The sequence below is a fragment of the Apaloderma vittatum genome, unplaced genomic scaffold (genome assembly GCF_000703405.1).
Source record: "Apaloderma vittatum isolate BGI_N311 unplaced genomic scaffold, ASM70340v1 scaffold25729, whole genome shotgun sequence".
Lineage (NCBI taxonomy): Eukaryota > Metazoa > Chordata > Aves > Trogoniformes > Trogonidae > Apaloderma > Apaloderma vittatum.
In genome coordinates this window covers 21,579-48,953 of record NW_009735000.1, presented here as the reverse complement: position 1 = coordinate 48,953, position 27,375 = coordinate 21,579, and the positions used below count along the sequence as shown (strand labels likewise).

At 38.0% G+C, this 27,375-nt stretch overlaps 1 protein-coding gene across 1 annotated transcript in view; it reads left to right on the top strand.

Annotated features, from left to right (window-relative positions):
* Window positions 1–1,950: 1,950 nt before the first annotated feature.
* The window catches only part of LOC104279255 (lethal(3)malignant brain tumor-like protein 3), a gene marked incomplete at its 5' end in the record, with an annotated part of 30,368 nt that continues 4,943 nt past the window's right edge, over window positions 1,951–27,375 (top strand). The window contains 8 exons of the mRNA XM_009876463.1: window positions 1,951–2,027; window positions 3,426–3,511; window positions 5,704–5,814; window positions 7,377–7,491; window positions 10,198–10,300; window positions 18,312–18,458; window positions 20,008–20,172; window positions 23,354–23,445. Of these exons, the coding sequence (XP_009874765.1) occupies window positions 1,951–2,027; window positions 3,426–3,511; window positions 5,704–5,814; window positions 7,377–7,491; window positions 10,198–10,300; window positions 18,312–18,458; window positions 20,008–20,172; window positions 23,354–23,445 (896 nt within the window). The remainder of the gene's footprint in view (window positions 2,028–3,425; window positions 3,512–5,703; window positions 5,815–7,376; window positions 7,492–10,197; window positions 10,301–18,311; window positions 18,459–20,007; window positions 20,173–23,353; window positions 23,446–27,375) is intronic.

Sequence of the window (27,375 nt, the reverse complement as noted above, 5' to 3'; positions counted from 1 at the left end):
AATAATACAATTTATTATAAAATTATATAGTTGTATAATAATTCAGCACTACTGAATGTTTAAATGTTCTTCTGTCATCTGCTTTTATATCAGTTACATTTTTGCAGTGTGTGTGATTTTTAATTTTTATTTTTTTTTTATATTGCTGGTAGAACTTGATAGCACCCAATACCACTTTCTTCTAAGCATGACAAGTGGCTGACACACCAGAAGGCTGTGCTGCCATTCAGTGAGACCTAGACAGGCTGGAGAGTTGGGCAGGGAGAAATTTTATTAAATACAGTAAGGGCGAGTGTAAAGTTTTGTAGCTGGGAAAGAACAACCCCAAGTGCCAGTGCAGGTTGGGGACTGATGTATTGGAGACCAGCATAGGAGAAAGGGACCTGGGGGTTCTAGTGGACAGCTGGATGACCATGAGCCAGCAATGTGCCCTCGTGGCCAAGAAGGCCAATGGCATCCTGGGGTGTATTAGAAGGAGAGTAGCTAGTAGGTCGAGAGAGGTCCTCCTGCCCCTCTACTCTGCCCTGGTGAGGCCACATCTGGAATATTGTGTCCAGTTCTGGGCCCCTCAGCTCAAGAGAGACAGGGAACTGCTTGAGAGAGTCCAGCGCAGAGCCACAGAGATGATGAAGGGAGTGGAACATCTCCCTTATGAGGAGAGGCTGAAGGAGCTGGGTCTCTTTAGCTTGGAGAAGAGGAGGCTGAGGGGTGACCTCATAAATATTTGTAAATATGTAAAGCGTGAGTTTAAGGAAGACGGAGCCAGGCTCTTCTCAGTGATGTCCAATGACAGGACAAGGGGCAGTGGGTACAAGCTGGAACATAGGAGATTCCACAAAATACATTAGAAAAAACTTTTTCCCTGTGAGGGTGACAGAGCCCTGGCACAGGCTGCCCAGGGAAGTTGTGGAGTCTCCTTCTCTGGAGACATTCAAAACTCACCTGGAAGCATTCCTGTGTGACCTACTGTAGGTGATCCTGCTCTGGCAGGAGGGTTGGACTAGATGGTCTTTTGAAGTCCCCTCCAACCCCTGATATTCTGTGATTCTGTGATAATGTAGCTGAACTAGTGAGCACAGTGAGAGCGCTCTCTCCTTGCTTCAGACAAATGCCAGCACATGTCAAGTGTGGCTCATGCTGCTGCCTCTGTTAGTCTTCTGTGGTTCTTGTGGCATGCCACAAGCAACAGCACTAGTACAAAATTTGATGCATGTGACAGAAAGAATGGGAAGTCATTAGTCCCTTGAGTAAGAGAGTTTGATCAACTTCTTTAGAGCAATTTACAGTCTTGGGTCACTGATTAGTTCTGCATTCTTTCAGGCAGTTGAGGGCCTAAAATGCTGGTTTATTATTTTTTGCTGACAGTTTTTCTTAGCTATACATTGCTTATGTGCTGCTGGGTTATAATAACCTGTTTATAGCTCTATTCAGACCACTCTGAATCTGGTTTCGAATTTTTACTTATTATTGACAGCGCATTGTGGTTTTTCTCATCTACCTCCAGGTGCAATTTGGATCATTAATTGAGGGCTTTAAGCTTTTGTTTTAAAGTTTTGGTCTTGGTGTTGTGAAACCCTGTCTGGTTTTGATGGGATTACTGTGTTCTTGCAACCAGCCAGCATGTTTCTCCCCATCCCTACATGTTAATTTTTAAAGTCCAGCATTATAGCTTCTCGATGGAGATCTACCACTGATGTAAAGCACTTGATTTTTTGTTTTTTTTTGTTTTTTTTAATCTTCCAGCACAGTTGTAAATAAAGCCTTATACTTCCTTAGGTGGTGTTAAATGCATTCATATCTTCAGGTTATGTTTGCAGTTTCAGTATAAGTTGAAGTCGTCAAAGGTTATTTCGAATTTGTTAAATCTTTTTTATGGGTCTTGTTTTCTAAGCATAGCAGGATGTCTGAAGAACTGCATTATCAATCTCCATTTTTCTCCCCCTCCTTCAGGTGTGAAGCAGCTAGCCCACATATTCATCCTGTTGGATGGTGTAAAGAACATAAAAGAACTCTAATCACCCCACCAGGTTTGTACCTTATTACTCATCTGAAATATTTGTTATAGTGAATTAGTAGCAGTAAAACTTGTGATAAGCTTATTGTTACCCTTCCTGAATTTTTTTTTTCTGTAATTAAGAATTTGTATTTGGGAAGTTATGATTTTTGTTTTACAGGACATAATATATTGAAAGTAGAAGTATAATAGATATTAGATGTTAAGTATGCACAAGTATGCTATTAAGTTAAGAGACAGCTGTCCATGGAAGATACCCCTTGGAATCTGAACTAGGTTGTACTTTTTGCTGAGTGTATTCACTTATTCTAAGACTCATGCTGTGAAAGTGCTGATAAAACAAATTACAGGTGTGTAAGGATGTTGCATAAGAAAAACATCTTCCTGTGAACTAAATATGCAAGATAATGAGTTGATGAGAAGATTTCCTTGTGTCATCAAGGAATCAAACTTAGAAAAGGCTCTTTGGAAGGGAAGAAAATAGAGTGAGACGATACAGAAGAATGAAAGTACATTTATTAGTATGAAATGTAAGACCTCTTCTTTTCAGAACTGTTGTGTATAGCTGGATGATCTAAATGTCCTGTTGCAGAAATTGGTATCTGTGGTCTGAGAATACAGACAATTTTGATTGGTTCAAACCCACTTTAACAAGAATTTCTAATAGCTGGAAGTCTTGCAAAGTCATAAGCAATTTATCTGCCAGGAAGTTAATTGCAGCCTGTTATTCAGTGAAATCCCTTTTAAACTAAATCAGAATTGGTTTTGTTCTGTTCTAGATTATGAATCATAATTTTTAAACTTAAAGTCAAGCTACTAGTAGAGATTAAAGGTGAAGGACAGGCACTGCCTTTTGTGTTTCTTTCATAAAGTGTTTGTAAGCATGATGCTTTCTCAGAAACATAACAGCTTCTTTGTTGATGTCTCTAAATTATTCTTACAGTAAATGTCCAGTCTATTTTTTAGACATTTAGTTAAAAAAAGGTCACTAAAAGAATAGCAGTAGTCAGGTGTGCTCTTCTACGGTACAGAGCTATCACTGATTAGATATTGTTTGCAAGTAAATTAGTTTTTTTAAAATACAGGATTAGGCTTAGAATACTTGAATGAATTTCTTGAATTAAGTGGCCAGATTTTTCGAGTCCACATTGTTTATATTCTAATATCCAAAGCAATTGTGATTTTTTTTTCTGCTAGCTGCTCATTACTGTGTATGAGGATATAGTTGGAGTTTTTAACCTGGTGAATGTGTCAGAGACAACTTAGAATGGCTTTTATTGTACTTATTTTATAAATCTGAAGCAAAAATCAGAACAGTATTATAAAAATGTTAGGCATTCTTTTAATTAAATGTCAGGTTTGAGTTTTGTACTACAATGTTTAATTTTTTTTCATATTTCTTCTGAACAAGATTATCCACATGCTAAGCATTTTTCTTGGGAGAAGTATTTGGAAGAAACCAGTTCATTACCTGCACCTGCAAGGGCTTTTAAAGTGGTGAGAAAATGCTTATATTTTTTCATGCTTTTAAGTACATATAATTAAGTAGTAGAGAAGAAAAGACATATATGGTGTTCCTGTGTTTCCCAGTGTATCTAGTTAATTAGCTGCATAATAGGTGGTTTACTTTCATGAAGATTTGTAGTTCACTGTAAGAAATGAGATAATTATTATTATAAATCACTATTACTTTATTATTTTAATCATTATAAATGGGATTAAATGATACAAAATATAACTAATGAATGTAATTTGTTATGGGCAATTACTGCCTAGTTATTAGAAATAATGAGATAGCTACTGAGCCATCATAACATATTTTGAGCATACGTATTTCTATTCGTACATTTTAAATGGTCAAGTAAATACAGTAAGAATGTAAAAATAATTGTAGGGGGTCAGTGTGGTTGCCTGTCTAGTCTACTGTCTCTGGCAGTAGCCAAGAGAGAATTTGTATTTAATGTTCTTCAGCTGGCTTTTTTTCTTCCACGAACTCGTGACAAGGGCACGTGGGCAGCATCAGCAGGCAGCTCCCTGGCTTAACTATGGTGCTTGTGGGCAACATCCTTTTCTTTTAGCTTTGTAACTGCTAGTTTATTTAAGTGACATCCATCCTTCTTGAGCTCTTAGGATTTCAGTGAGAAGAGTGGACTGGTCTGTAATGCAGAAAGGATTGCTGTAAGGAGCCAACATCAGCCGGCTGGTAGCCCCCAGCCCCTCGTCTTCATGGCACACTGAAGCTGGTTTGCCTTGGCTTTTCAGATTTGGGTCATTAATTCTGAGTAAGGCTTTGTTAAGAGCTGGATTAACGAAAGCAGAAACGTGGTGCTAAGAGCAGTTCTTGAGGTGGGGAGATCACCAGAGTTTATTACTGGCCTGCAGTTTGTCACCCCAAAATGCATCTGGCTTAATAACGTGTCTCAATCTTATGTTCCCAAAAAGAATAGTTGGAGCGAGGATTAGGAAAGTATTTGATTATAACTGAGATAGAGGTATCATCCTTGACTACATCAAGCCAGAAGCAAACGTTTTCTTTTCCTCTCAGAGCTTCTGTGAATAGCCACCTCATGGGGCTTGGTGCTGGGAGCATCCCCCAGTGGCCTGCAGCGTCCATCTGGCTGTGTCTGCACTGGAAAACTGAAAAGGACATGCCATGAGCATGCAGGCGTTGAGAGCATTAAACTAGGGGAGCACTGGCAGGTGTGCCTGACGAGCAGGTGGTGGTGCAGGTCCCAAAAGTTAGCACAGACAAGGCTTTGAGGATGGAAGGGAGGGAGAGCTTGACTGCATAAGGGCCAGCTGTGCTCTGCCTTTCGAATTCACAGCCAGAGAAAATCCCCTCCCTGCTTTCTTTACTAATGGAGTGGTAACAATATAAATGCTAATTGTGAGAAACTACTAGAAAGCAGATTTAGCAGAGGTAAAATGCCAATTGTGTTGGAGTTTGGGGGAAGTGCTCCTGAGATAGTCACAACATTTTGTAATATGGGAGAAATAGAGTTCTTAACTGCAGCTGAGGAAAAAGCACCCTTGGTCTGGAGAGTCTTAGGGGGACAGATAAGTTATTCTCCTAGAAATCCATAATAAAAACCATAACATGTCTTGTGCATATGTTCCTTTAAAATGCAATTAAGTTCTGCTTTAGATTTCATAGCTGTAGATGGTGATATTCTCAACAAAGACACATTTTTTGCCAAAATAGGTTACAAAACAGATATTTGGTCCTGAGGGAGTGTTTACTGTTATACCTTGGGTTGGATATACCTGATGTTTTCACTAAGAGACTGAAAAAGAATGTTTTATCCACAAAGCAAAAACACTTACTAAAACCCACAAATATCTTTCCTATAGACAGGGTGCTGGTATTTTATAGTTCATTTGAAACTGTTGGCTAAAATCTCTGGTAAAACCTTCTTACAGAATTTAGGAAAAAACCCAACTGATTTAAAATAAAGATCCCTGCTTACTTGTCGGAAGGCTTAAACCCGACATTTCAAAGTAGTTACTTCCTTTCTCTGGTGTAATAACACTGGTTTGAATGATCTTGTTATACTTGGGTTTCTTGGAGGGGGAGGGCAGATTTGGGAAAATGAAGGCAGAAAGTTTGCTACGGATTTTATGTGTTTTCCAATTGTGTGAGATTTTTGAGGTTTTCGCCTGTTTCACATAATATTGTTGTTCTTTTCTAGAAACCTTCTCATGGCTTTCAGAAAAACATGAAACTTGAAGTGGTTGACAAGAGAAATCCAGTATTCATCAGAGTAGCAACTATTGTAGATACTGATGACTATAGAATAAAAGTAAGATTCTCTGTCCTACTGTACTATCCTGCTTGAATGACTGATGAGTACTTTGTAAAACCAAAGTACAGTAATTGTAAAATTAAGCACAGGGAGAAAAGAGTCACATTGCTGTGTCTTGCTAAGCTTTTCACTGATTAATATGCATATAATTCCTTTGGAAGACGATGTTCTATTATCCTCTTAGTTACATTTGCTGACGTATGTCAGAATGGAGTTGACTGTGTTCAAAAGTTGCTTTGGGAATAGTTGATATAAACCAGTTGCCTATTCTGTCAAGAAATGTGGTGATTTAATATTAAGTGTTGAAGGGCTACTGTCATATTTGTATTAAGGCCCATAAAGTGTCTAGCCTGGGTTAATTGAATCTTTCTCTATAAACTTCCAGGGAGAGGAGAGAAATATAAGCAGATATGAAAAAAAACTCTGATCTCTTATGTTTTGTCAGTGACTTCTGCAGTTCTGAAGTTTATGTTAGTTACAGACTTTAGATTAGTCTCAGATAATGTATTTTTAAGTAATTGCAATTTTCCAGTTGTTGCATATTTGAAATATTTTTCTTCAGCAGTTTATTCTCTGCAGCCCTTAACCATTAGCAGGGCTAGCATATCCAGTTAGATACACAGTTACCCAGTTATATCTGGACCGTATCCATATATTCAGATAGATGGATATGAAAGATATTTGTGTATTGAGTTTATACAGATTGATTAGGCATACATGGTTTTTAAAGCAGAATTGCAGATGACATTTCATTTTGAATCTGAATTAACTGGTGGTAGGGAGTCCTGAGAACTAATATTTTCACACCTATGCATTTTCTATCTAAACTGTAAATCGGAAAACAAACCAAACAAAACAAACATATCTCCAGTCTAACTTACTAAAATAACAGGATTTGTAGTTTCCAGGCTGGTAATTTGACTCTGTAGCGAACGTTGAAAGAGCTCTGTATGTATCTGTGTGTGCATGTATCCACATGCGCACGTTCTGTTTACTACCAGAGAGGTCAAGTAAGATTTGAAGATACTTAACTTTCACCTAAAAAATAATGACGTGTAGCTCATACAGGTGGTTTTCTGTGAAGTCACATGCTTCATTTTCTCTTCAGTTTCAACTCTTCTATGGTCCAGTTTTAATAAAACTGTTACATGTATGTGGGGGGAAGGGTTGTTTGTTTTTTTATGAGTAAATGCCAGGTTTTTAGGCCTTTGATTACTGCTCTGCTATTATTAAATCCTAGTGGAACAGGATATTAAAAAAAAGATAGTAATTCAGGCTTAGTTTAGTATTAATGTGACACTTAAACTTGCCTGCTTTATTCCTGGGTTTTGAGCCTGGTGTTGCAAGACACAACCAAATGACACCACTCTCTTTACTTCAATGAGAGTATGACCATGTCCAGAATCTAACATGCGTGTATTTTCTATGTAACGTTGGTAATTCTCTTAAAGTACCTTCTCTAATGGACATACTGTAGTTTTTAGAGATTACGTAGGAAAACTGATTTTTTTAGAGAATTTTTCTGTTCTAAAATGCATTGTTCTCCTTTTTGATTTTAGGTCCATTTTGATGGCTGGGATAGTATTTATGATTATTGGACCGATGTAGATAGCCCTGATATCCATCCTGCAGGCTGGTGTACGAAAACTGGACACCCTCTTCAGCCCCCACTTAGTAAGAGAAATCGCATTATAATTTAACAATGTTAAAAGCACGTGTACCATGCTATCTTCTTCCCTGCCAGTGCCATAAAGGAAGAGTAGCAACTAGGATATGCAAAAAAATGTAAATGTGACATTTAGTGCAAAATCAACAGACAGTAGTTAATCACTTTTTAGTAGATAGCTTTATTGACACTTACTGTAATGGAAATATGGTGTTTGTCTGTATGCACAAGAACCACAAGTGCTGAATGTAACTCACAGCTGTAACTGAGACCAGAAAGAGCTGTGCTTGGAAAATAAGAAATGCTGAGCCATGCAAAGTACTCTGAAAAAATTAAATGTAAAATAAGTGGGGTAAGGCACACACAGATTGTGTGAACATGTTACCTGTGCCTCAGTTCAGCATCTCTAAAATGTCAAGAAGAAAAGTTTCCAATCAAGAGCGTGATCAGAGTATATTCATTAGTTTTCTGAGCACTCCATAGGTACAGTGATAGCTGCCTGTTAGGAAGTTAGTCATTCTGCTTTCAAAGCAAAAGCTGAATAGAGTGCCCTGAGTGCCAAAGCACAAAGTGAGTAGTGAGCAGAAGATAGGGTGCTGCATATCTGCTTCTTAATCTGTGATGTGCATCCTTGTACGAATGAAGGAACAGTCCACTGGGGAAGAGCAGTCTGTGGGCACATGAATAAAAACTGGATGAAATGGCAAAAGATTAGCTTGTGATATTTGTGTTACCTGAGATTGAAAAAAACCCAACAAAAATGAAAAAACGTAGCCTCAGCGGGAGCATAAAATGCCTAAGTTGATTTTGTTGCAGACATTAAAAGAAACAAAATACAGGTGCAAATCACATGCAACACATCGTCTCTTCTAGGTGGTGGTGTGGGAGGAACTGTTCATCTCTTTTAGCGTGTGACTGGTGGAAATGGCTTTTTGGTATGAGTTCAGCTGCAGAACCAGAGATGGACGTTGTAACAGGAGAGAAAGTGACCATCTGATAAACAAAAAAAGAATAATTAACTGCACAAATACAATTAATATAGGATGATTACTGAGCAATATATTCTTCCAACAGTATGAGTTTGTGTTATTACCATAGAATATGGTGTAGAATATGGTACAGAGTATAGAATATTAAAAAAATACTGTTTTCAAGTAAGTTAAAGTGCACTTCAGAAGGTTTCAGAAGGAGGAAGGAAAATATTTTGCAAGACACAATATTTTTTCCTCAGTCAGTAAGATAGTCCTTTTAAGGATGTGGTCCAGATGCCTGTCTTTAACACCAGAAGCTTGGTTTCAAAGATGCACGATGTTAGCAATAGTAGTCTAGAGCTATCATTGTAACGGTCTTACACTCCCAGTATTTATGTATTCATAATATTTTCTCTTAAGATGTCATAAAGTTGACATAATGGATTATGACCGTTTTGATAGCAGTTAAGGAATTATGAACCATGTATTGATGTTGATTTTAATATCGTTCCACAGTGACACAAGCAGCAGCTTCTTGCATAAATATGGATAGCTAGTTGCAACTTTTAAAAATTACATTTTCAGAGAGTTTTAATTTTTTGAGTGAAGAGAGAACATTGTAGGGAACTAGTTTGCGCAAAATCAAAGTGAGACGAGTTCCCTTTATGAAAGTGCCCATAGTAAGTTAATTCTTCCTCTGAGTCCGCTAACTTGGTACGTTACAGGCATCAATTCTGTATAAAGGTAGAAAAGATAGAATTCCCTTTTCTCACATATGTGACACCATTTTAAAGCCTATAGAAGCCTTCAGACTTGTGTGGTCATAGTGTTGTAATGTTAATGTAATTGGAACGTTTATTAAAAATGCTTTTGGGCCGTACTAATTACGCATAATATTTCTGTGTCTTTCATTATCTATCTGCCAACAAGAATCTTATCTTTCCTCTGGGAAAATTCATTTAAATAGACCTTTTTATGTCAGGATTGTTATCTGTAGGGGGAGGTACAAGTTCACGTACTTTTCAAGCAAAGCCAATACTAGAGAGACAGTTCATTTGCAGAAGTGCAGCAGATTTTCTCAGTTTCATGTACTGGATTAAGTCTTCCTCTCCCTTGCTCTGAAACTATGGGTTATATACTGTGTTTGAGTGTCAAAGCTAGTTTTGACAGCTGCATGCTTTAATGTGTCTGCGGGCGTCATTGTTACAGGTTGATGGTAATCAGATAGACTCATCAATTCAGATAACTAAAAATGACAAAAATCTCCTGATGGCTTGTTCTTTTCAGTAGTGTTCTCAGCCTTTCTTTTCTCATTGTGTTCACTGGAAAACTACAGCTAAAACTGGAATTCAGTACCCACCACAAGCAGATCCTGATCTTCAGGAACAGTAGCATAACTTACTTTGTGCTCTGGCAAAAAAGCCAGGTTCCAACTGTGTAGTCAATAGGAGAGAAATTTGAAGTCATGGAGCTTCTCCAAGATTTGTGTTCTTTATATAGATGTAACTCTCCTGTAGAGATTTACTTACACAGAATAAAGTTATTTCTTCAGTGGATTAGATTGTGTGAATCTCCATTATGCTTTTGCAGAATGCATTTTTAAAATACTTTAAAATTAGGTTTTGTTTACTTACTTCTTCATGTTTACTGTGTTACTCTGGTATTCCTGCATGTTTGTATAACTTTTAAGGGTTGGATACATTTTTTTTTTTAATCTCCCATGTAATTTCCCCTGACATGCAGGTCCCTTGGAATTAGTGGAAGCTTTAGAGCATGGAGGGTGTCCCACAGCAGGATGTAAAGGAGTTGGGCACATTAAAAGAGCAAGACATATCGGCCATCATAGGTATGTGCTATGAAATTGTAATATTCTTTCAAATGAGTTATGTGTGCGTGTGCATTTTTTTAATTGTTGTTCACAATCCAAGCTGGCAAAAAGTAAGAAATCTTGTAAACCTAAATATGCAATGATTTCAGTTGCCATGGTGAGCATGCTGAAATAAACATTAGCAATCTGTAACTTCATTTCACCAGGGTGTGCCGAGATAAGAGTTGTCGAACATCATTTTTTTGTCACAATTGGTAGATTCAGTTACTCTGTATTTTGTTCCTATGAGGATTCCTGGGCTTGCTGTTCAGATTGCAAAATGTTGCAGATAGATATGTATAAAACAATAACTCTTGAACCTTTTGAAATAGAGGCCACTGATTTTATTACAGCTTGGATAGTTTTTTTCTGCTTGATTGGTAGCAGTGAAGATTTACTTGTTGGCTTGGAAAATGCTAAGAAGGAAATTCTGTTTGACATAATTCCCAAATGACAGCCTGAACAACTTGGTGTTTATACCTAATGTTTTTTAAAGATGCTTTTGTTGAACACCTTCTGAAATACAATACAGAAATGTGGACATCCTAAGCTGTCCTAGGGGACAAGTGTCGTAGGGAAAGCATGGGAGAATGGAAGGGGGCACAGAGAGGCAATGACAAAGTAATTGGGAAACATTTACAATTTTATTATTTTTAAAGTATTTACAGTATGAGGTGGATCCTGAACATTTCAGTAAAGGACATACAGTTAATGTTATATATTGTTATAATGTTATATAACCTCATGAAGTTCAATAAGGACAAGTGTCCTACGTCTGAGGAGGAATAACCAGGCATTAGTGCAGATTAGGGGATGTCCTGCTGGAAAGCAGCCCCATGGAGAAAGACTTTGGAGTCCTAGTGGACAGTAAGTTGCCCATGGGACAGCCATGTGCCCTTGTGGCCAAGAGGGCCAATGGGATCCTGGGGTGCATTAAGAAAAGTGTGTCCAGCAGGGCTAGGGAGGTTCTCCTCCTCCTCTACTCTGCCCTAGTGAGACCACACCTGGAATACTGTGTCCAGTTTTGGGCTCCCCAATTCAAGAGAGACAGGGACCTACTGGAGAGAGTCCAATGGAGAGCTACAAGGGTGATTAAGGGACTTGAACATCTCTCCTATGAAGAGCGACTGAGAGACCTGGGGCTGTTCAGCCTTGAAAGGAGACAGCTGAGAGGGGACCTTATTAACGTGTATAAATATCTGAGGGGTGGGTGTCAAGAGGAAGGGGACAATCTCTTCTCAGTGGTGCCCAGTAATAGAACAAGAAATAATGGGTTTAAGCTGGAACACAGGAAGTTCCACCTCAACATGAGGAGAAACTTCTTCCCTGTGAGGGTGACAGAGCCCTGGCACAGGCTGCCCAGAGAGGTTGTGGAGTCTTCTTCTCTGGAGATTTTCAAAACCCGCCTGGACGCGTTCCTGTGTGGCTGCCCTAGGGGATCCTGCTCTGGCAGGGGAGTTAGACTAGATGATCCCTAGTGGTCCCTTCCAACCCTGAATATTCTATGATTCTATGTTTCTATATTAATTTGAGTATTAAGTATCATAGGTATCATCCTATTACCTTTTTGCAAATTAGAGCTTCCAGAATTTTTCTTGGAATTTTTCCATTGCACAGTCATACAATGCTTGAATGTTATATCAATTTGTGCTTTCTGTTCTCATATCGTTAGAGGATTGCTTTTTGGTTATTTGTCTATTCATGTTTTTTAAGTATATTATAAAACTACCATGATCCATGAGTTAGCTCTGCAATCTTTTCATGGTTTTGGTGAGGGAATTACATCCCGTTGACTAGAATCATGCTGTGAGGTTTTGATGGTGTATCAGCACTGGTTGAAGTCCTGACTCATCCCTAGCAAAGACACCTGCCAGCAAAACTCAGTGTGTTGTTATGCATTCAGTGTGCAAAATGCAACTTTTGCTGAAAGAAAGGCTATCCTACCTACAGCAGAGGCTGTAGAGTAAAGAAATGCGTCAGAAAAAAATTAAATTTATGGTCTCTCCCCATAAACATGAGCACTAAAATGTCTAATGCTACACAGGGAAGAGATGAGTAAGAGCTCTGTGTGTAGTTAGTTCATGGAGCCTTTGCTTTTATTACAGGATTTTCGGTGGTATTGAGATATGTTATAACTACTCATCCTGAATATTAAGAAAAGAAACAAACTCATGACAATCTATTGTGGTTTACTTTTACTGTGGTCTTAGCAATTCTACTGTTTGCACATTAACTCATAGTTCTAGGGGATAAAAATAAAACAGAAGAGATTTTGTTCATAATAAGAGGTATTTTCTGTTTCCTAACAAATAAATTAACACTATTAAATACCTTACTCGCTAACTGTTGATTTCCCTCTGTGCTGTAGTTGTTGTTTTTTCTTGATCATTTCTGAATAAAATAATGAGATTTATTATTTATCTGGAGTCAACAGACTTGTGGATCCAAGTCAACCCAAAAATTCTGATGTTGTACCATCACTTTTTTCCTGAATTAACAAAGACATTTTGAAATTGGTATCATTATCCATGTCAGGTAGCAGTCCCTTAGCTCTTTTATCTTGGCAACCTTGAAATGTATTTAGCCATGCTTATCTTTTTTTTTTTCATGTTGAGGTACAACGTCTATCTACAGAATAAATGCCTGTGTGCAGAAAAGATGATAATTTAAAATCATTTTGAGAGCTTGTTCCTTTGGAGCCAGATGAATGCCTCGGTGATTAATTATGTGGTGGGGTTAAACCATTTACTTTTTGGAAAAGTTGATATTAATAAGGGCTTGCTATCTAGCACCAGTTGATCTAGAGTTTTCTGCTGCTCCGCTGAGACTGAGATTAGTGTGCAGGTTATTAGCATTATGCACATTGCATGTTTGTAATGAGTTGTATGCTCTCTGGTGTTTAATGCATGCAATAATTTTTAAGTTGAAGCAGTAATGGAAAACAATCAGTTGTAAACATGTCATTAGTGTTCTGAGTCAACTCTTCATGAATAAAGTTTTTTACCAGAAACTTTAGATGTCTTATGTGTAAGTTCAAGTGAACTGAATGTGCCGTGATGGAGGCTGTGTTCTAAGAGAAACACAGCACAGGGACGTGGCAAACCTCAGCTCAGTGGGATGTCGAATCTGTTCATTCAGTGGCTGCTGAAGTAATTTTTGCCTGATCTTGATACTATTTTCAAATTTCATGTTATCTTTTATGTAAGGTCAAATGCTAAGGACAAAGCTATTCTTGAGTCAGTTTAGACTGTTGAAGCAGCTTTCTCCAAAAAAAGAATGCTTTGATGATAAACATGCGTTTTCAGTTGTGAAAGAGAACATTTGTATCACTTGTTTCCAGACTAGTTAAAAATGTTTTCATAAAGTCAACTGAAATAAAGATATCACTTGACAAGACTTCAGCAGAAGAAAAGAATGCATCTTCTGGATGTTGTTAGGACCTTTTTGCTGGAGATTTCTTACTAGTCATGCATCACTACCAGCAGATGTGGTCCTCTGGACATGAGCTGCTCTAGAAAAATCTAATCCATCAGTAAGTCAAATCGATTTGTTTCACCCATCAAAGAAGATAGTTTGAGCAAATCTGGGTGAATTTTTCTGGAGCTGGCATACAGCCTCATCCCCTGGCAGTGCTTGGCAATAACCTGCGCCTGAAAGGCAGTGAGGAGCTGGGCTTTGTAACATTTCCAAGCAGTACAGCTAACCAGGAGGTTTAGCTGTGGCTTCACACAGGTTCACAAAACATTCCAAGCCGTCATAAAGGCTAATAATATATATCTAAAAATACTTTAATATTAACTTTCTTTTACCAAACAGAGTACCACTTTACTCTTCTTTAGGTTAGGAAAGAATGCTGGCTTATATTCTCTTCTGCTGTTCAGTGTAGCTAAGGCTGAGTAAACCAGCTGTGCTCTGTGCTTCAGAAGCTTTGCATAGTACTAGAAGGTCAGAGCATATCCATATGTCTAGTGAACACTAAGGTCCATGCCCACCCATGTGAGTTTTTCTTACTACCCTTGAACTTTAGAGGAGAAAAATATGTGTGTAAACTTACTTAGAGGTAGATGATGAGAGTGATGGTAGAGCACTTGCAGAGTAACGGCAACTGGGATGTGCTATCTTGGTAATTTTGTTTGCTCAGACAGTTCTGGAAAGGGATGGTTATGTAAAGCCTCTGTTGACTTGAAAATCCCAGGCCTGTGATCCCAGAAATTATTCAGAATGGTATACAGGAAGTAACAACTGATGTGTTGGATTTTTTCCTTTATTGATCTTTCCAGATTTGATTAAAACAAAAGCTTATTTTAATGCTCAGTTTTTACTCAGCCTGTGCAGGACTCTGAGAAGAGTGGCTCCCTTTCCTCAGAACAATGCGCTACGGACACGCATATTGCCAGCTGCTGTGCTGCCGTGTCAGTAGGACGCAAAGCGTACTTCAGATAGCTCGTGTTGATTCATCAGCATTCAGAGGTGGCTGATTACTCTTCTGTGTGGGAAGGGTCGGGTGGTATTAATGTGAATAGTTGTTTACTGAAATGTGGGTTGAGCCTGCTGAAGCAGCTCAGATGGTGATTGAGTATCTTCATGTTGGATTGATTTTAAAGCTGTGAAGCGGTGTTGGAGGATGTTACAGCCCTGTCAGATGTATATGGCAGCGGTTTCAAATTGGGTACCTGCTGCTGCTTCCGCTTCTTGCCATGCTCCTCGTGCCTCTGACAGACCTTGGTACCCCCAAGTCAAAGACATCTGACCATTCTGGAAATTGGCTTCTGAACATCTGTTTTCAAAATAGTGTGTTAAGGCAAACTGCAAGCTGGAGCGGAAATCCAGGTTTAAATTGACAGAAGAATTAAAACCCCTAATTTAATATTAAGTATCCTAAGTATCAAGACTCCTAAGCCCTTGTGATGAGTTGTCTTTAAAACTTAGTCCTGTATAAATTGATTACTTCTATTATGTAGCAATAAAAGATTAATTTTTTATTCTTTGTATTAGACCAGTTAAACTGAACTGAAGGCTGGAGGCACTGAGATGCAGGAGGATTTACTGTTTGATATGAAGCTATGTAACTCATACACAGGTTGATTCATGCTGTGTTTTGTTACAAGAAAGCTACCAGTGGAAACCTTGAGGATTCTTTTTGTTGCCCCGAATAATAGTAACATCAAAGAACTATCACAAGTTTTTTAAAAGTGATACAGCAACTTGAATGATTAATTACAATGAAAAGCTCATCTGAATCTAGTATTCTAAAGCATCATTAACATTATAACTATCGTTGACTGAAATTGCCATTCAGCTTGTGTTTCCAGGAGATGCTAAATGAAAAGGCAGCATATAAACAGGCAAGTTCTAATGAAGCACTGAATTTTGAGGCTTTAGTGGTGCTGTTAAACGTAAGACCAGCTGGAGATTAGATTGTATTGTCAGATTTCTTGTGGTCGAAGGCTTGTTTAATAATACACAGCTGAAGTTAAATACTGTATTGGTAGTGTTTAGACAACCCTCTAACTGCTTAAAAACTCTAAGCCTCAAAACACCCCTGTGAGCTTAAGAAACCAAAAGAAGATTGCATGTTTTGCCTTATAGCAATGACAGATCTAAGATTAACCAAAATATTCCTGAGTTTCTGATAACTGTATTTCATCACAGTGGTATGAGTTTGTCACAGCAAGAACTTAAATCCCATTAGCATTGGCTCCTTTAAAGCTTTTTCTGAATAGAAGCCTGTGTCTTTCACCTTGTAGTTCATTTGAAAGGGAAAAGGGATATCATTGTGACAGAGGCAGCAATCTAAAAAATTAAGAATATAAAATAACTTCGCCTCTTTTTCTGGTATTCCTCTTTTCTTCCCCATCTTTCAGTGCATGTTTTTTTTTTTTCTTTTAAGATGTCTGGCAGAGGCTAGTCCTAAGATAGACAAAACCAATAGGTTGAAAATTAAATGTGAGTGTAGGTATATAAATAAATCTAAAATGAAATGCCTAATTCTGCTTAAGAGAAATTAGAAATAAAAGTTAAATTTTTTCTTTTTTCTTTGTATATTCTGTTCCATGTATTCAAAATATTTTCATTAATAAAAAAATACTCTATTTCAAATGCAGTGCTCTAGAGTGCAGCTACCCATTTGGCTATATCTTATTCTTTGAACTTTTTATATGAGGGTTCTCAGGGCAAAAAACTTCAGTGCCTGCATCTCAGAGGAGGTTCGGGGACTACCATGCACTTCCTCAGAAGAAGGGAAAGACAGCTGCTCAGTGTAGCACCTCTGGGATGACTGTTAGGTCCCTTGAAAACACTTGTACAGGCTGCTGCCCAACACTATCTGCTTGGGATGGCCTTAAACGGGGATTTCATCTTGGTTAGAAAAGCAGAAATCATTTTCTCCTGGCATGTTTTTCCTCCATAATTCAGGTTCAGCACAGCTGTACAAGGATTTAAAAAAAAAAAAAGTTGATAAGGTCTTGTTTTCAAATGAACCAACTGACAAAACCAGCCGTGCTGTTGGACGACTGTGCTGACAGCCCCAGCAAGGACTGACTGACTTGGCCTGTGTATACTTAAGGAATTTTTTCTCTTTTATGCTAGTGCTGAGAGAAATGTTAACTTCCACCACTTTTTGTGATGTTGCTAAGACCAAAATTATATTACTAATAATGATCCAATCTTATGGTAGGGGTTGATTCATAGACACTGAATCCAAATCCTGTTCACCAGTAAAAGAAAAGGAGAGTGTATGGCATATTTTGAATAAAAGGGCTTTTTTTATCCTGTACTTTGTAAAATGAACATGATAATGAAATCTCTTGGTTGTTTTTGTAATTTGGAGGTGCCAGGGCATGTGACTGACCAGGTAGACTTGCTTATATTAGACAGTTCTGTTAGAAAATCATGCATGTAACAATGAGTGAAACAAATGCAACATTGCAGTAGTTTATGGAAAGGCAGTAGTTATATTCCTGAGAAAATAAACGAAATCCCAGGAAACCGATTTTTTACATTTTACTGTTGCAGGGGTCCTGATGATAATACAGGTGAGTAGGAAAGCCTGATTTTAGATTATAGTTAGTGTCATGGCTCATGAGCCATAAATAGAGCATTATGTTTCCTACAATCTCTCCTGTATCCTAGAGGTTTGGAATCTGAGCATTTTGTTACTCACTGTTGTGGCACATATATGCCTTTCAGAATATGGGATATTATTTTTGAAGTCTGAGCATACAGCTTGACTAACTACCTGAACATTGCATCGCAGTCTCCTAAAGACAAATTCCTAGTTCAGCCCAGTGCATTTTTGTGTTTCTGTTCTTTCCTTTCCTACCTCTTCTGGGAGGTACGACTTCCACATTTGTCACAGGAATATCTACAAGTCATTTTCAAAGTGCAGTGTCAAATTCTCTCTTTCTCTAGTTGGAGCATAGTGAAACAGGGAGTGCTGAATGATAGGAACGACTGTGAAAATACCACAGTCTGTGGATGGAATATCACAAAACGGCGTTTGCAAAGATAAGGCAGGCACTGCAGTTAGAGGCATTCCTTATACTCTGCCCTTGCAATCCAGCTTCTTGGTGGACATCACATAATAGGAATACCCTCCTTTGCAGGTAGAATAACCATGGGAAATGATTGTGTGTGGGTATCATGAAAGGCATTGTGTATGTTCTATGTAAAATACCATTAAAGATGTGAGAGAACAGGCTAAACATTCATGAAGTAGTTTTCCTGAATATATGCTGTAATATAAATTATTGCAATTTCTTTTACATAAGTTGCTGTCAAAAGGAAGTGCGAAAAACATTCAGATTGAGGGTTTTTATGAGCAGATTTATTAACATTTTAAAGTATGATGACTTACTGCGTTTTTTCCCCTTTATATTAATTGATTGCATATGGTTCTAGAAAACTGGTCTCTGTTGTCACTTCATTTGAACTGAGCGAAGTCAATCAAGTGTCTGATAATGAGGAGTTATTTCTCTTCTTCAACTTGTAGTGCAGTCAGCTGCCCGTATTCAGAGATGAACTTGAACAAAGAAAGCCTCTTGCCTGACCGGTTGAGTGGGGAGATGCCTCCAGCCAGTCCTGTCCCCAGAAACAGAAAAGTGGAAGCGAGTGAAAGATCCACCTCTCCTGTAATCAAGTAATTACGATCAAAGCGATGATGTGCGCGACTAAGAGCAGTACTGTATTTCGGTGTTCTGCAACATAGTTTGTAGTTGTGTAATGGCTGAATTGTTTTAGAAAGGCCTGCCTGTTTATCTGCATTTTCATTTACAGGGAAGAAATGGTTTCATCAGTGCTTACTGAGAAGGTCACTGAACTGTAGAGGCTGGTACTGATTTACTGTGTATGACTTTAACAAGAGTTCTGTTTCATCTTCAGTGTAACTATCTAGACTATTAAGTGTTTAATTGGAATTTAAAATGGATTGTTTATGAGTTGGTTTCACTTAAGAAAATTACTTGTTTGTGGTTTTATTACTTGCAGAGTTATTGAATTGATCAGGCATTGGGATGCACTGCCCAGGGCAGTGGTGGAGTCACCGTCCCTGGAGGTGTTTAAGGAGAGGCTGGATGTGGCACTTAGTGCCCTGGTCTGGCCAGTGTGGTGGTGTTGGGACATAGACTGGACTTGATGATCTCAGAGGTCTTTTCCAGTCTCATCAATTCTGTGATTCTGTGAATTTATTGACTGTAAATTAATGTTACTCTTTGGAGAATAACCACTATAAATCCTGTTGTTATTGTGGGAGTGGGAAGTGAAATTACTGGGACTGGGTGTTGCAAGAATGATGCTAAAGTCTGTAGCTGAAGCTTCAAGCAGGAGCACTGGGAAAACTAAAGGGATGTGATCCAAAGATAATTCTCAGATGATGATTTTCTATCGGAAATCGTGGATACCAACTCCTGTGTTTATTTTGGGCTGTGGGGATATGTAGAGAATTTAAGGAGGAGAGGAAGAGAGGCTTTCCATTCTTTTCAAGGGCTACATTAATGTAAATGTGAAAATGTAAGTGTTTGTAGTGAGGATTTCAAGATCCCACTGTACTGACCACATATTTTCAATACATGGAATTTTAAACTACATTCTCAGAGATAGTTTCAGCCTCATACCTTAAAAACCAAAATATTCAGCTGTCAAAAAGGACTGCCTGGTTTGATTATTCTTATAAATGTAGGATCATAAATCTGAAGTGACTTAATTACACTTTGGCAGGTAGTCTGGGTACCATCCCAGTGAAGCCAGTAGCAGTCTGGGCTCTGTTCACTGCAGCAGGAACTGTGTCAAGGGCTATTCTTTTCATTGTTCCAATTCAGAGACTGCATAACATTTTTAAATGGTCCTGGCTGCACAGTGATATGTCATGGAAGGGAGAGAAGGGATAGGAGGAAAATGTTGCTTCAAGGATTTCTTGTGTTACAAATGCTTGAAGTGGATAGCTTATTAACAAAAATAACATTAGGCAAGTGTTCCTGTTGAATTGCCTAAACGTTTACCTTTGATCTGAAAATCCTGGGCATATTGTTTTGTTAGTGGCAAGTAAACAACTTGTGTATTTCTTAAAATAACAAACAAAAACCTTGTGTATCTTCAGTTACACTAATGACTTTTTACCTGTAGAGAGAGTAAGTTGAACAACAACTCAGCTCCTTTCAGTTTTAAACATTTACTTTATTTGTTTTAAACAGTGACAGAAAGTGCCCCAGCCCTGGTCACGTAGGTGTGAAATCTTCGGCTCACAGTCGATCATCTGGGAAAACTGTACCAGAAGCAACTAAGCAGGAAGATGCAGAAAGTAAATCTCCTTGCAAGAAGCCCCTGTTATGTGATGTGAAAGAAAAGAAGGCACCTGGGTAAGTATCAGTTCCTTTCCAAGTCTGGGTTGTTGGGAGTCAGGTCAGTTCAAAATGCAACTTACCAGGCAATGCAGTACAGTGATCTGTTCATGGAACTCTTGCAATTGGGGGGAAGGAGATAGAAGTTCTTCAGCTGTTTTTGTATTAGAAACAGAGGATGAAGGAATGTCACAATGTGTTTAAGAACTGGGAAATACATATCAGAGAGGTGAGGAAAATAACAGAAGTCAGAGAAATTATTGGAAGTTGAGAGTGTACTGCCCTACCTCTGTGGAAAAATATGTTATTGTATATGTACAAATATGTACATACATTTAAAAATGAAAAGCAGTTTCCTAACTCTCAGGATTTGGAGTATCTTTTTGGCAAAAAATGACATGAGATAGTTTCCAAGCTTACAGTGGAAAATAATATTGATGGTATAAACAGGCTATCTTTGAAACTAAAAAGATACAATTCGGTGTTTTGATGGGGATCATAGAATCACAGAATGTCAGGGGTTGGAAGGGACCTCTAGAGATCATCTAGTCCAACCCCCCTGCCAGAGCAGGATCCCCAAGGGCCAAGGGCAGCCACACAGGAACGTGTCCAGGCGGGTTTTGAAAGTCTCCAGAGAAGGAGACTCCACAACCTCTCTGGGCAGCCTGTGCCAGTGCTTCATATTGAGGTGTTTTCATTAAGAGAATAACAACCTGATGCCAACTTTGAACTACCAAGAGGCTTTGCAGTTTGTTTGAATGGTTTGAATACATGAGTGACTATCTGCATTTTAACATCTAGCTTTTGACATTCTTTTGACATTCTTTATGTATCTAGCTTAGTCAGAGCCGACTTGTAGTTGAATAAACTTCCTTTGAAAAAGGCATGAAAAATAATGTTCACAACATTACGTAGATATGAACTGCTAGAGTTATAAAATATTGAGCATCTGGTTATTGCAATACCCAGTGGATCTTTTTAGATGTGTATTCAAAGTACATATGCATAATTGAAGACATAGATTCATATCCTTGTGTGCTCTTTAGCTGCTGAGCATGTAGTGTGGATTTAATTATGTTTGACTTCAGCGGAGTTGTGTAAACCTTCATATTCCAGGTAATCTTATGTTTACTGAGGAACCAACCACATACAAACCCAACCATGAGATTTATTTTGTTGTGTTAACTCAAAGTGATACTCAATTAATCTCCAGTTCCTTTTTTTTTTTTATTACTTGTAAGAGATATCTGCGTGTACAGAGAGTTACACTAAAAAATTTTGAGTTACAAAAATATGTGTGTAAACCACAGTCTGTCTCTCTGGAATGTTCCTGAGATTAAAATTCAAGATAAAAATTACATGCTTACAATATACTCAATTTTAATTTGAAATTATCTTTATACTATCTTCAGATAGAGTTTCACTGTAATAGGAATTCCCTTCTGGAAATATTTACAGTGCAGGAAGGTGGACACTCAAAACGATACCACCTCCTAAAGGAAAAAGCAATTTATCTTCCAACCCCTTACCCCAAATTTTGAATTCATTATACTATATTGTATTTAACTAGTGAGTTAAAATTTCTGGATGTATGTTACTATGAAAATTGTCCTCAGGAAAATAGGAAGATCCATGTTTCCTCACAGGCATTGGTGATCTGTCTTCCATATGTTGAATTACAATAATAATTTATTTTGGCTTCACAATTACTTGCCCTACTTTGTAGCGTCTTACTTCAGAAGTTTTCTGTGTTTGTGGAGGTTAGGAAAGTAATTTTTAAGTGAGGAAATGCAGGTGATATGTCTGAGGAAGGTACTGTGGAGAAGTCCGTTGTGGCACAAGGAGGCATGCCCACTGTCTGCATTCCACTGATGTGGCTTCTCGTACCATCATTATTTGTGTCCTACCATACTACAAAGGCTGGATTTTCCTCTGTTTTGTTTGTTTTGCACCATTGTGTTAAACATATTTCTATTCATGTTAGTGAACTTGGCGTTCTCAGCTGATTTATTCCCAAATGCTTACTTGTATTGAATAGTATAAATAGTATTTAGTATATAAATTGCATGTAATAGTATAAATGTAAACAATGGAATCTAACAGGTCTGTTTCTTACATTGATTTATGTTTTGAGATTAGCTGATCTTGATGTGTAGCAAGGTGTTAGCTCTAGTTTGGCTTCTTATCTTGTCAGCTGCTTCTCTGGTAGATAGTAAAGCATGAGTTCACGTAATGGGCTTTCTTGTAGCCTTAACTTTAAAATCATTCTGTCTGGTGCCTGTTTTTAGAAAATGTTCATTATGTGCTTAGTATATCTGAGAGCTCTGCATCTCTGGTGGCTTAGTGAGATTGGGCCAACAGTGTTTTCAAGTTCTTAAAAGCAGAAGGAAATAAATAGATGCATAATGTTAACAAGTTCATATGAGCTTTCTCTCCGTAAGAATCCAGGCTGGGGATGGTTCGGAGGACAGGATTTGAAAAGGAACTTCCCAGGGGCTCACTTTAAGATGCAAATACACTCACCCCCCTTTGAGAAGTTCTCTTATTTCCACCTCCTTTGCCAAATTCTTCTGAAGGCAGTCCCTTTTTCAAATGTTTCAGCTGGCAAAGCCGAGGGAGCAGCCACAGGCAGCAGGCAAAAAGCAGCTTCTTTAGCTGGATGAGAAGTAATGCAAAAACAGTAACAAAAGAATACAGATATTTTTAGTAGGATCATTAAGAGCTGCACAGCAGTGTGTCAGTGTAGTACAGGAGTTGGGGTAGGGTGGAGATGAAGGTTGGGCAGAGAAAAAGGCATAGGTGTTGTTTCAGACAGCTGCTGTAAATGGCCTGGAGAGCCAGTAAGGCTTTCTAAGAGATGCAGATATGTGTGTATTCTTCACTCTTCCCATCCACTGCTGTGGACACATCCGCTGCCTTCATTTGTTATTTTCCAATTTCAGTTATGAAGTCAAATGTCTTGATATGATTTACGTATTCTTAGTCTACACTACTCTTGAGTCTTCATTGCAAAATTAGGTCAGCAGTCATACCATCTGTGGGAGTTAGAAATTTGATCCACTCTTTTTTATTTTATGATGCTACAGCATCCCTTGTGTGGGAATCCTGGTGTGTTAATAGCATTGTTAGCAAGAAATTTCATCATGCTTAGTGATTTTTATGATGTATTAATAAAAAATGAACGTCTTATTTTTCTCAGTGGAATACTACAAACAAAGGACTCCATAAAGAGCAAAGAGTGTGAAGAAGAGGAGACAGAAAACAAGCTGCTCATTTCAAATGAAATTAAAGGTAAATTGGCAGTACTTAATTTGTTTCATATTAAAATCTGCAGAACTGAAGAAGTGTGATATTCCTGGAAATTCTTCTTGAAACTACATTGCAAGATATTTTCCACATTTGCCGTTTGTGTCCAAAAAATTCCTGACAGCAACACTTTTTTGTTTCTTCATCTTGTAATCATCAGAGCCTTTGCCAAGAACTTTATCACAGTTGTAAAGATGAGTGCAAAATGAAGACTGGTATAAAAAGTTACATTTCAAGAATATTTTTCCACTAATTTAAAAATAGGTAAATAAACCAGTCCAAATTATAAATGTATAACATTCACTTTGCTGCTTCAAAAGTTAAAGATTTGCACGTTACAGACAAATTACTGTTACAGGTGACTTACTGAAGCTAACCTCTGTTCATTGTGCAGTCTGATACTTTCCAGCGGCCCATATGCAGAACAGGTCTTTTTCATGAGTGTTACAGAGGGATGACTGAAATATTTACTTCACTGAAAAACTGGAGGCAGTCCAGTGGAGGGCCGCTGATATGATTAGGTGGTTGAAGGACTTGACATATGAAGAAAGGCTGTAGGAGTTTAAGAAGGAAAGACTTGGAGGAATCTAGTTACAGTCCTCCAGTAACTAAAAGGTAGTTAGAGAAGGTGAATGTACCTTCTCCTCCTGGATCCACAGTGGCTGGGAAAAGAGGGAGTGGACACAGGTTGCTTCAGGGAAAGTTCTAAATATAAGGAAGAAACTCCTCACCGTGAGAACAATTGGAATAGGCTGTCTGGAAAAGAGGTGGAGTCAGCTGGAATTATTTAGGGCTTGGCTTCAGAGAGCCCTGGATAATTTAGCCTAATGCCCTGCTCTTAACAGAAGGTTTCATCTCACCATCTCCAAAAGTCCCTTCCAGCATGGATGCGGTGATTCCGTGGGGTTTTGTGTACAACTCTGTCAAAACTCTTGGTTGTTCAGTGATCCACTTGGACAGATTGAGGTAGCTGTTACTCATTTTTAGCCTTATTGTTTAGAAAGAACACAGCACACATGCAGAATGTCACAGTCTTACATTTAATAATTATTTTGCATGTGTGAAACTTAGTATGTCAGACTAGTTATTAGACTGAGTCAGTGCATTGTTTCTTTGCAGGTTTTGCTGCAATATTTTTCTGAACTCATGCAAGTTCAATGAGAAGCTTAAATGTCTTCATTTCATTATTTAATTCCTTACATTATTAGATTTTTTTTTCTTCAACAATTTGCCGTGCGACACAAAATTTGTAAGACTTCCATCAAAACTCTTTGAGATTTGAGTAACCGTGGTTATTTAAGGGCTGCATTTCTTACCTATTAAGGGAGGTCATCTGTGTAAAACTCAGGGAATTTTTTAGACTAGTAGAGCACTGTACAAACATAAAATTAAGGTAAGGTTTTATTTTTAGTTGTTCACCTCTGATACATTTCTTTATTTTAAAACACTGCCAACACTTTTCACATGAAATCTAAGAGGCACTCTGAAGACAGTGTGAAGTATGAAACATTGTATCTATTACAAGGGCTGTGCAAAAGGTGTAAAATATCCAGGAAAGATGATGTAATTCAGAATTCTGGAGAAAATGAAACATTAAGAGAAGAATCTTTCTAAAGCAGATGAAAGGAAGAGAGGTTTTGGTGATTTGGAGTATTTTATTTCAGCAGAATTAAAACAGTGTTTTGATGTTGACTTTTCATTATACAACATAATACAAAAAAAATTAAAATCACTTAGTTCATAGAATTTTAAATTGTCTGCAATTATTTTTTTCATCCTAAGAAAACTGGCCTGATTTTGTAAAGCGTTTTGAGTTTGGCAGAACTGACTGGTTGGATGAAGTTTTGCCAGCAAGCTCTACTTACTAGGACACATTTCTGTGTAGGGTCTTGCATAATTAGGTAGAACTAGAACACTTTCTTACATTATTGTTGAACAAAGTTATCCTATTTACCACCTTTTTTGTACATTTAATTTTGTGCCATTATTTATTTAAATGTGCCATAGTAGTCTAATTACAGAATTGCTAGAACACTAAGTTCTTACTGTTACAGTAATGCAAGCTCAAGCTAAACTAATTGTAGTTGTGCAGACTTGTGAATTGTGACTGCTGATACCTGTGCTTGTTGCCCTGTTTTTATTACATGTCACTTACATTATTATTCTCCAACCTACTTTTCCCACATGCACTCGACCAGTTCTTTACTGATACTTTATAATACGTGTACGGCTATTTCCCTTTCTGAGAAATGTCACATATTTTCTCTGTCCCACAAACACAGATTGCCTCCCTATGGGAAGCCGGGCTTGCAGAGGGAAGAATACCAGCCTGTGAGGGTAGGGAGAGCTTTCAGATGTCTGGTATTACAGACATGAATTGTAGCTGAAATACTGTGCTTTTCACTATCTTTTGCAAGAAGTTACCCACGCTAAACCTAAACTTTCTTTTGTCAGGGATGCCGTTAAACCTGCTGCAGGGTTGGGAACTATTTTTTTTCTTTTCCTCCTGTCTAGTTGGATAAATTGGCACTTTACAGGCGGGTAGGCAGATGTGACACAGGCTGAGGCATTTTTGCCCTCATCCTCAAAGGCATTAGGCACTGCATTCCTTTACATGTCAGTAAATAGAGCTCTTGAATGTGAATAGGTGGAGTACAAGGTTTAGCATTTGCCATGTCACGTTAGTGAACTTAGTTTCTGCTAACTTCATTCATAACCAGCTGATTTATCTTTGCTTGAAGTTTTCAAAAAAAACCAACCCCACAACATGGACAGATGCTCAGTATAGGTTTTTCATCTGGAACTGTTAGGATTTGACACAGCTGTAAAACAGTTGAAAATAGAGACATACGGGATAGATGGGTAACCCTGGATGTGAGTCCTTCTACTGCCTGTACATGCACCTATGTGGTTTTACGTATACATGTGTTTAAACGTGTGCAAATATGGAGTGCAATTTGCTTGAAATTTCCTTCCCACGAAATTGCCATCTGCTATTTCTGTTGCACTATCAATGTATTACATGTGTCATGAAGGGAAAACAAAAAAAATAGCTGAATAATATTTTCAGCTCATGAGGCTTTATTAGAAAGAAATAGTCTGGAGATGAGGATGTGTAGGGGATTCAAGGGAACAATGAGAGAGATACTACTCATTAAAAAAGACTTCACGTTCAGCTTATTGCCTTACAAGACTACTTCCTTTCTCACTGAGATTTTTAGTGGTAGTAGAAGCTCTAAGAAACATTTGAAGAACAACAGTGAAGTGTAAACAGGCATTTTGGGAACTCACTTCTAAAACTAAGAACATGATGCTAGGAAAAAGTTAGAAGTCCATTTAAAAATCTCATCAGTGGGCTGACAATACTGAGTAAGTGGCTTAAGGGTCAACTTCTGAATAGTTGTCATTGATATAAAATGAGGGCAAGTCTTGAAAGTAACAAAAATTTAAGCTAGAGTGGCAGAACAACACAAACAAATGAGATGATCACATCCTATATTGGCCACATTATATATTCTGGACCAGTCCCCTGCTGGTAAAAATGTGTAACAGGAGTTCGTGCCCTAGTTGTTGGGCACAAATATATGAAAACTAGAACAGTAAGTGTAGGGAGAACTGTGAATAATAGCAGCTTCCCAAAAATGAAAATAGAATGAAGCTGTAATAGAAGTGAGCTATCCAAATAAAAATAACATGAGTTTTTTATGAGTGATTGCATGGAGCCGTGTTAGTATGGAATATTAGGCATGGGTTCTTTGTTGGCTGTTCTGTTCCAGAATAAATTCCAGAGGTTTTCCATAATTTTACTCAGCAGTTGGGAAGCATTCAGGCCTGAGTTCATAGCAGGCATGTTGCTTTTGGATTCGCAGTGGATTTAAATGAACTTAGATGTCTTCGCAGTTTGATGTCATTCAT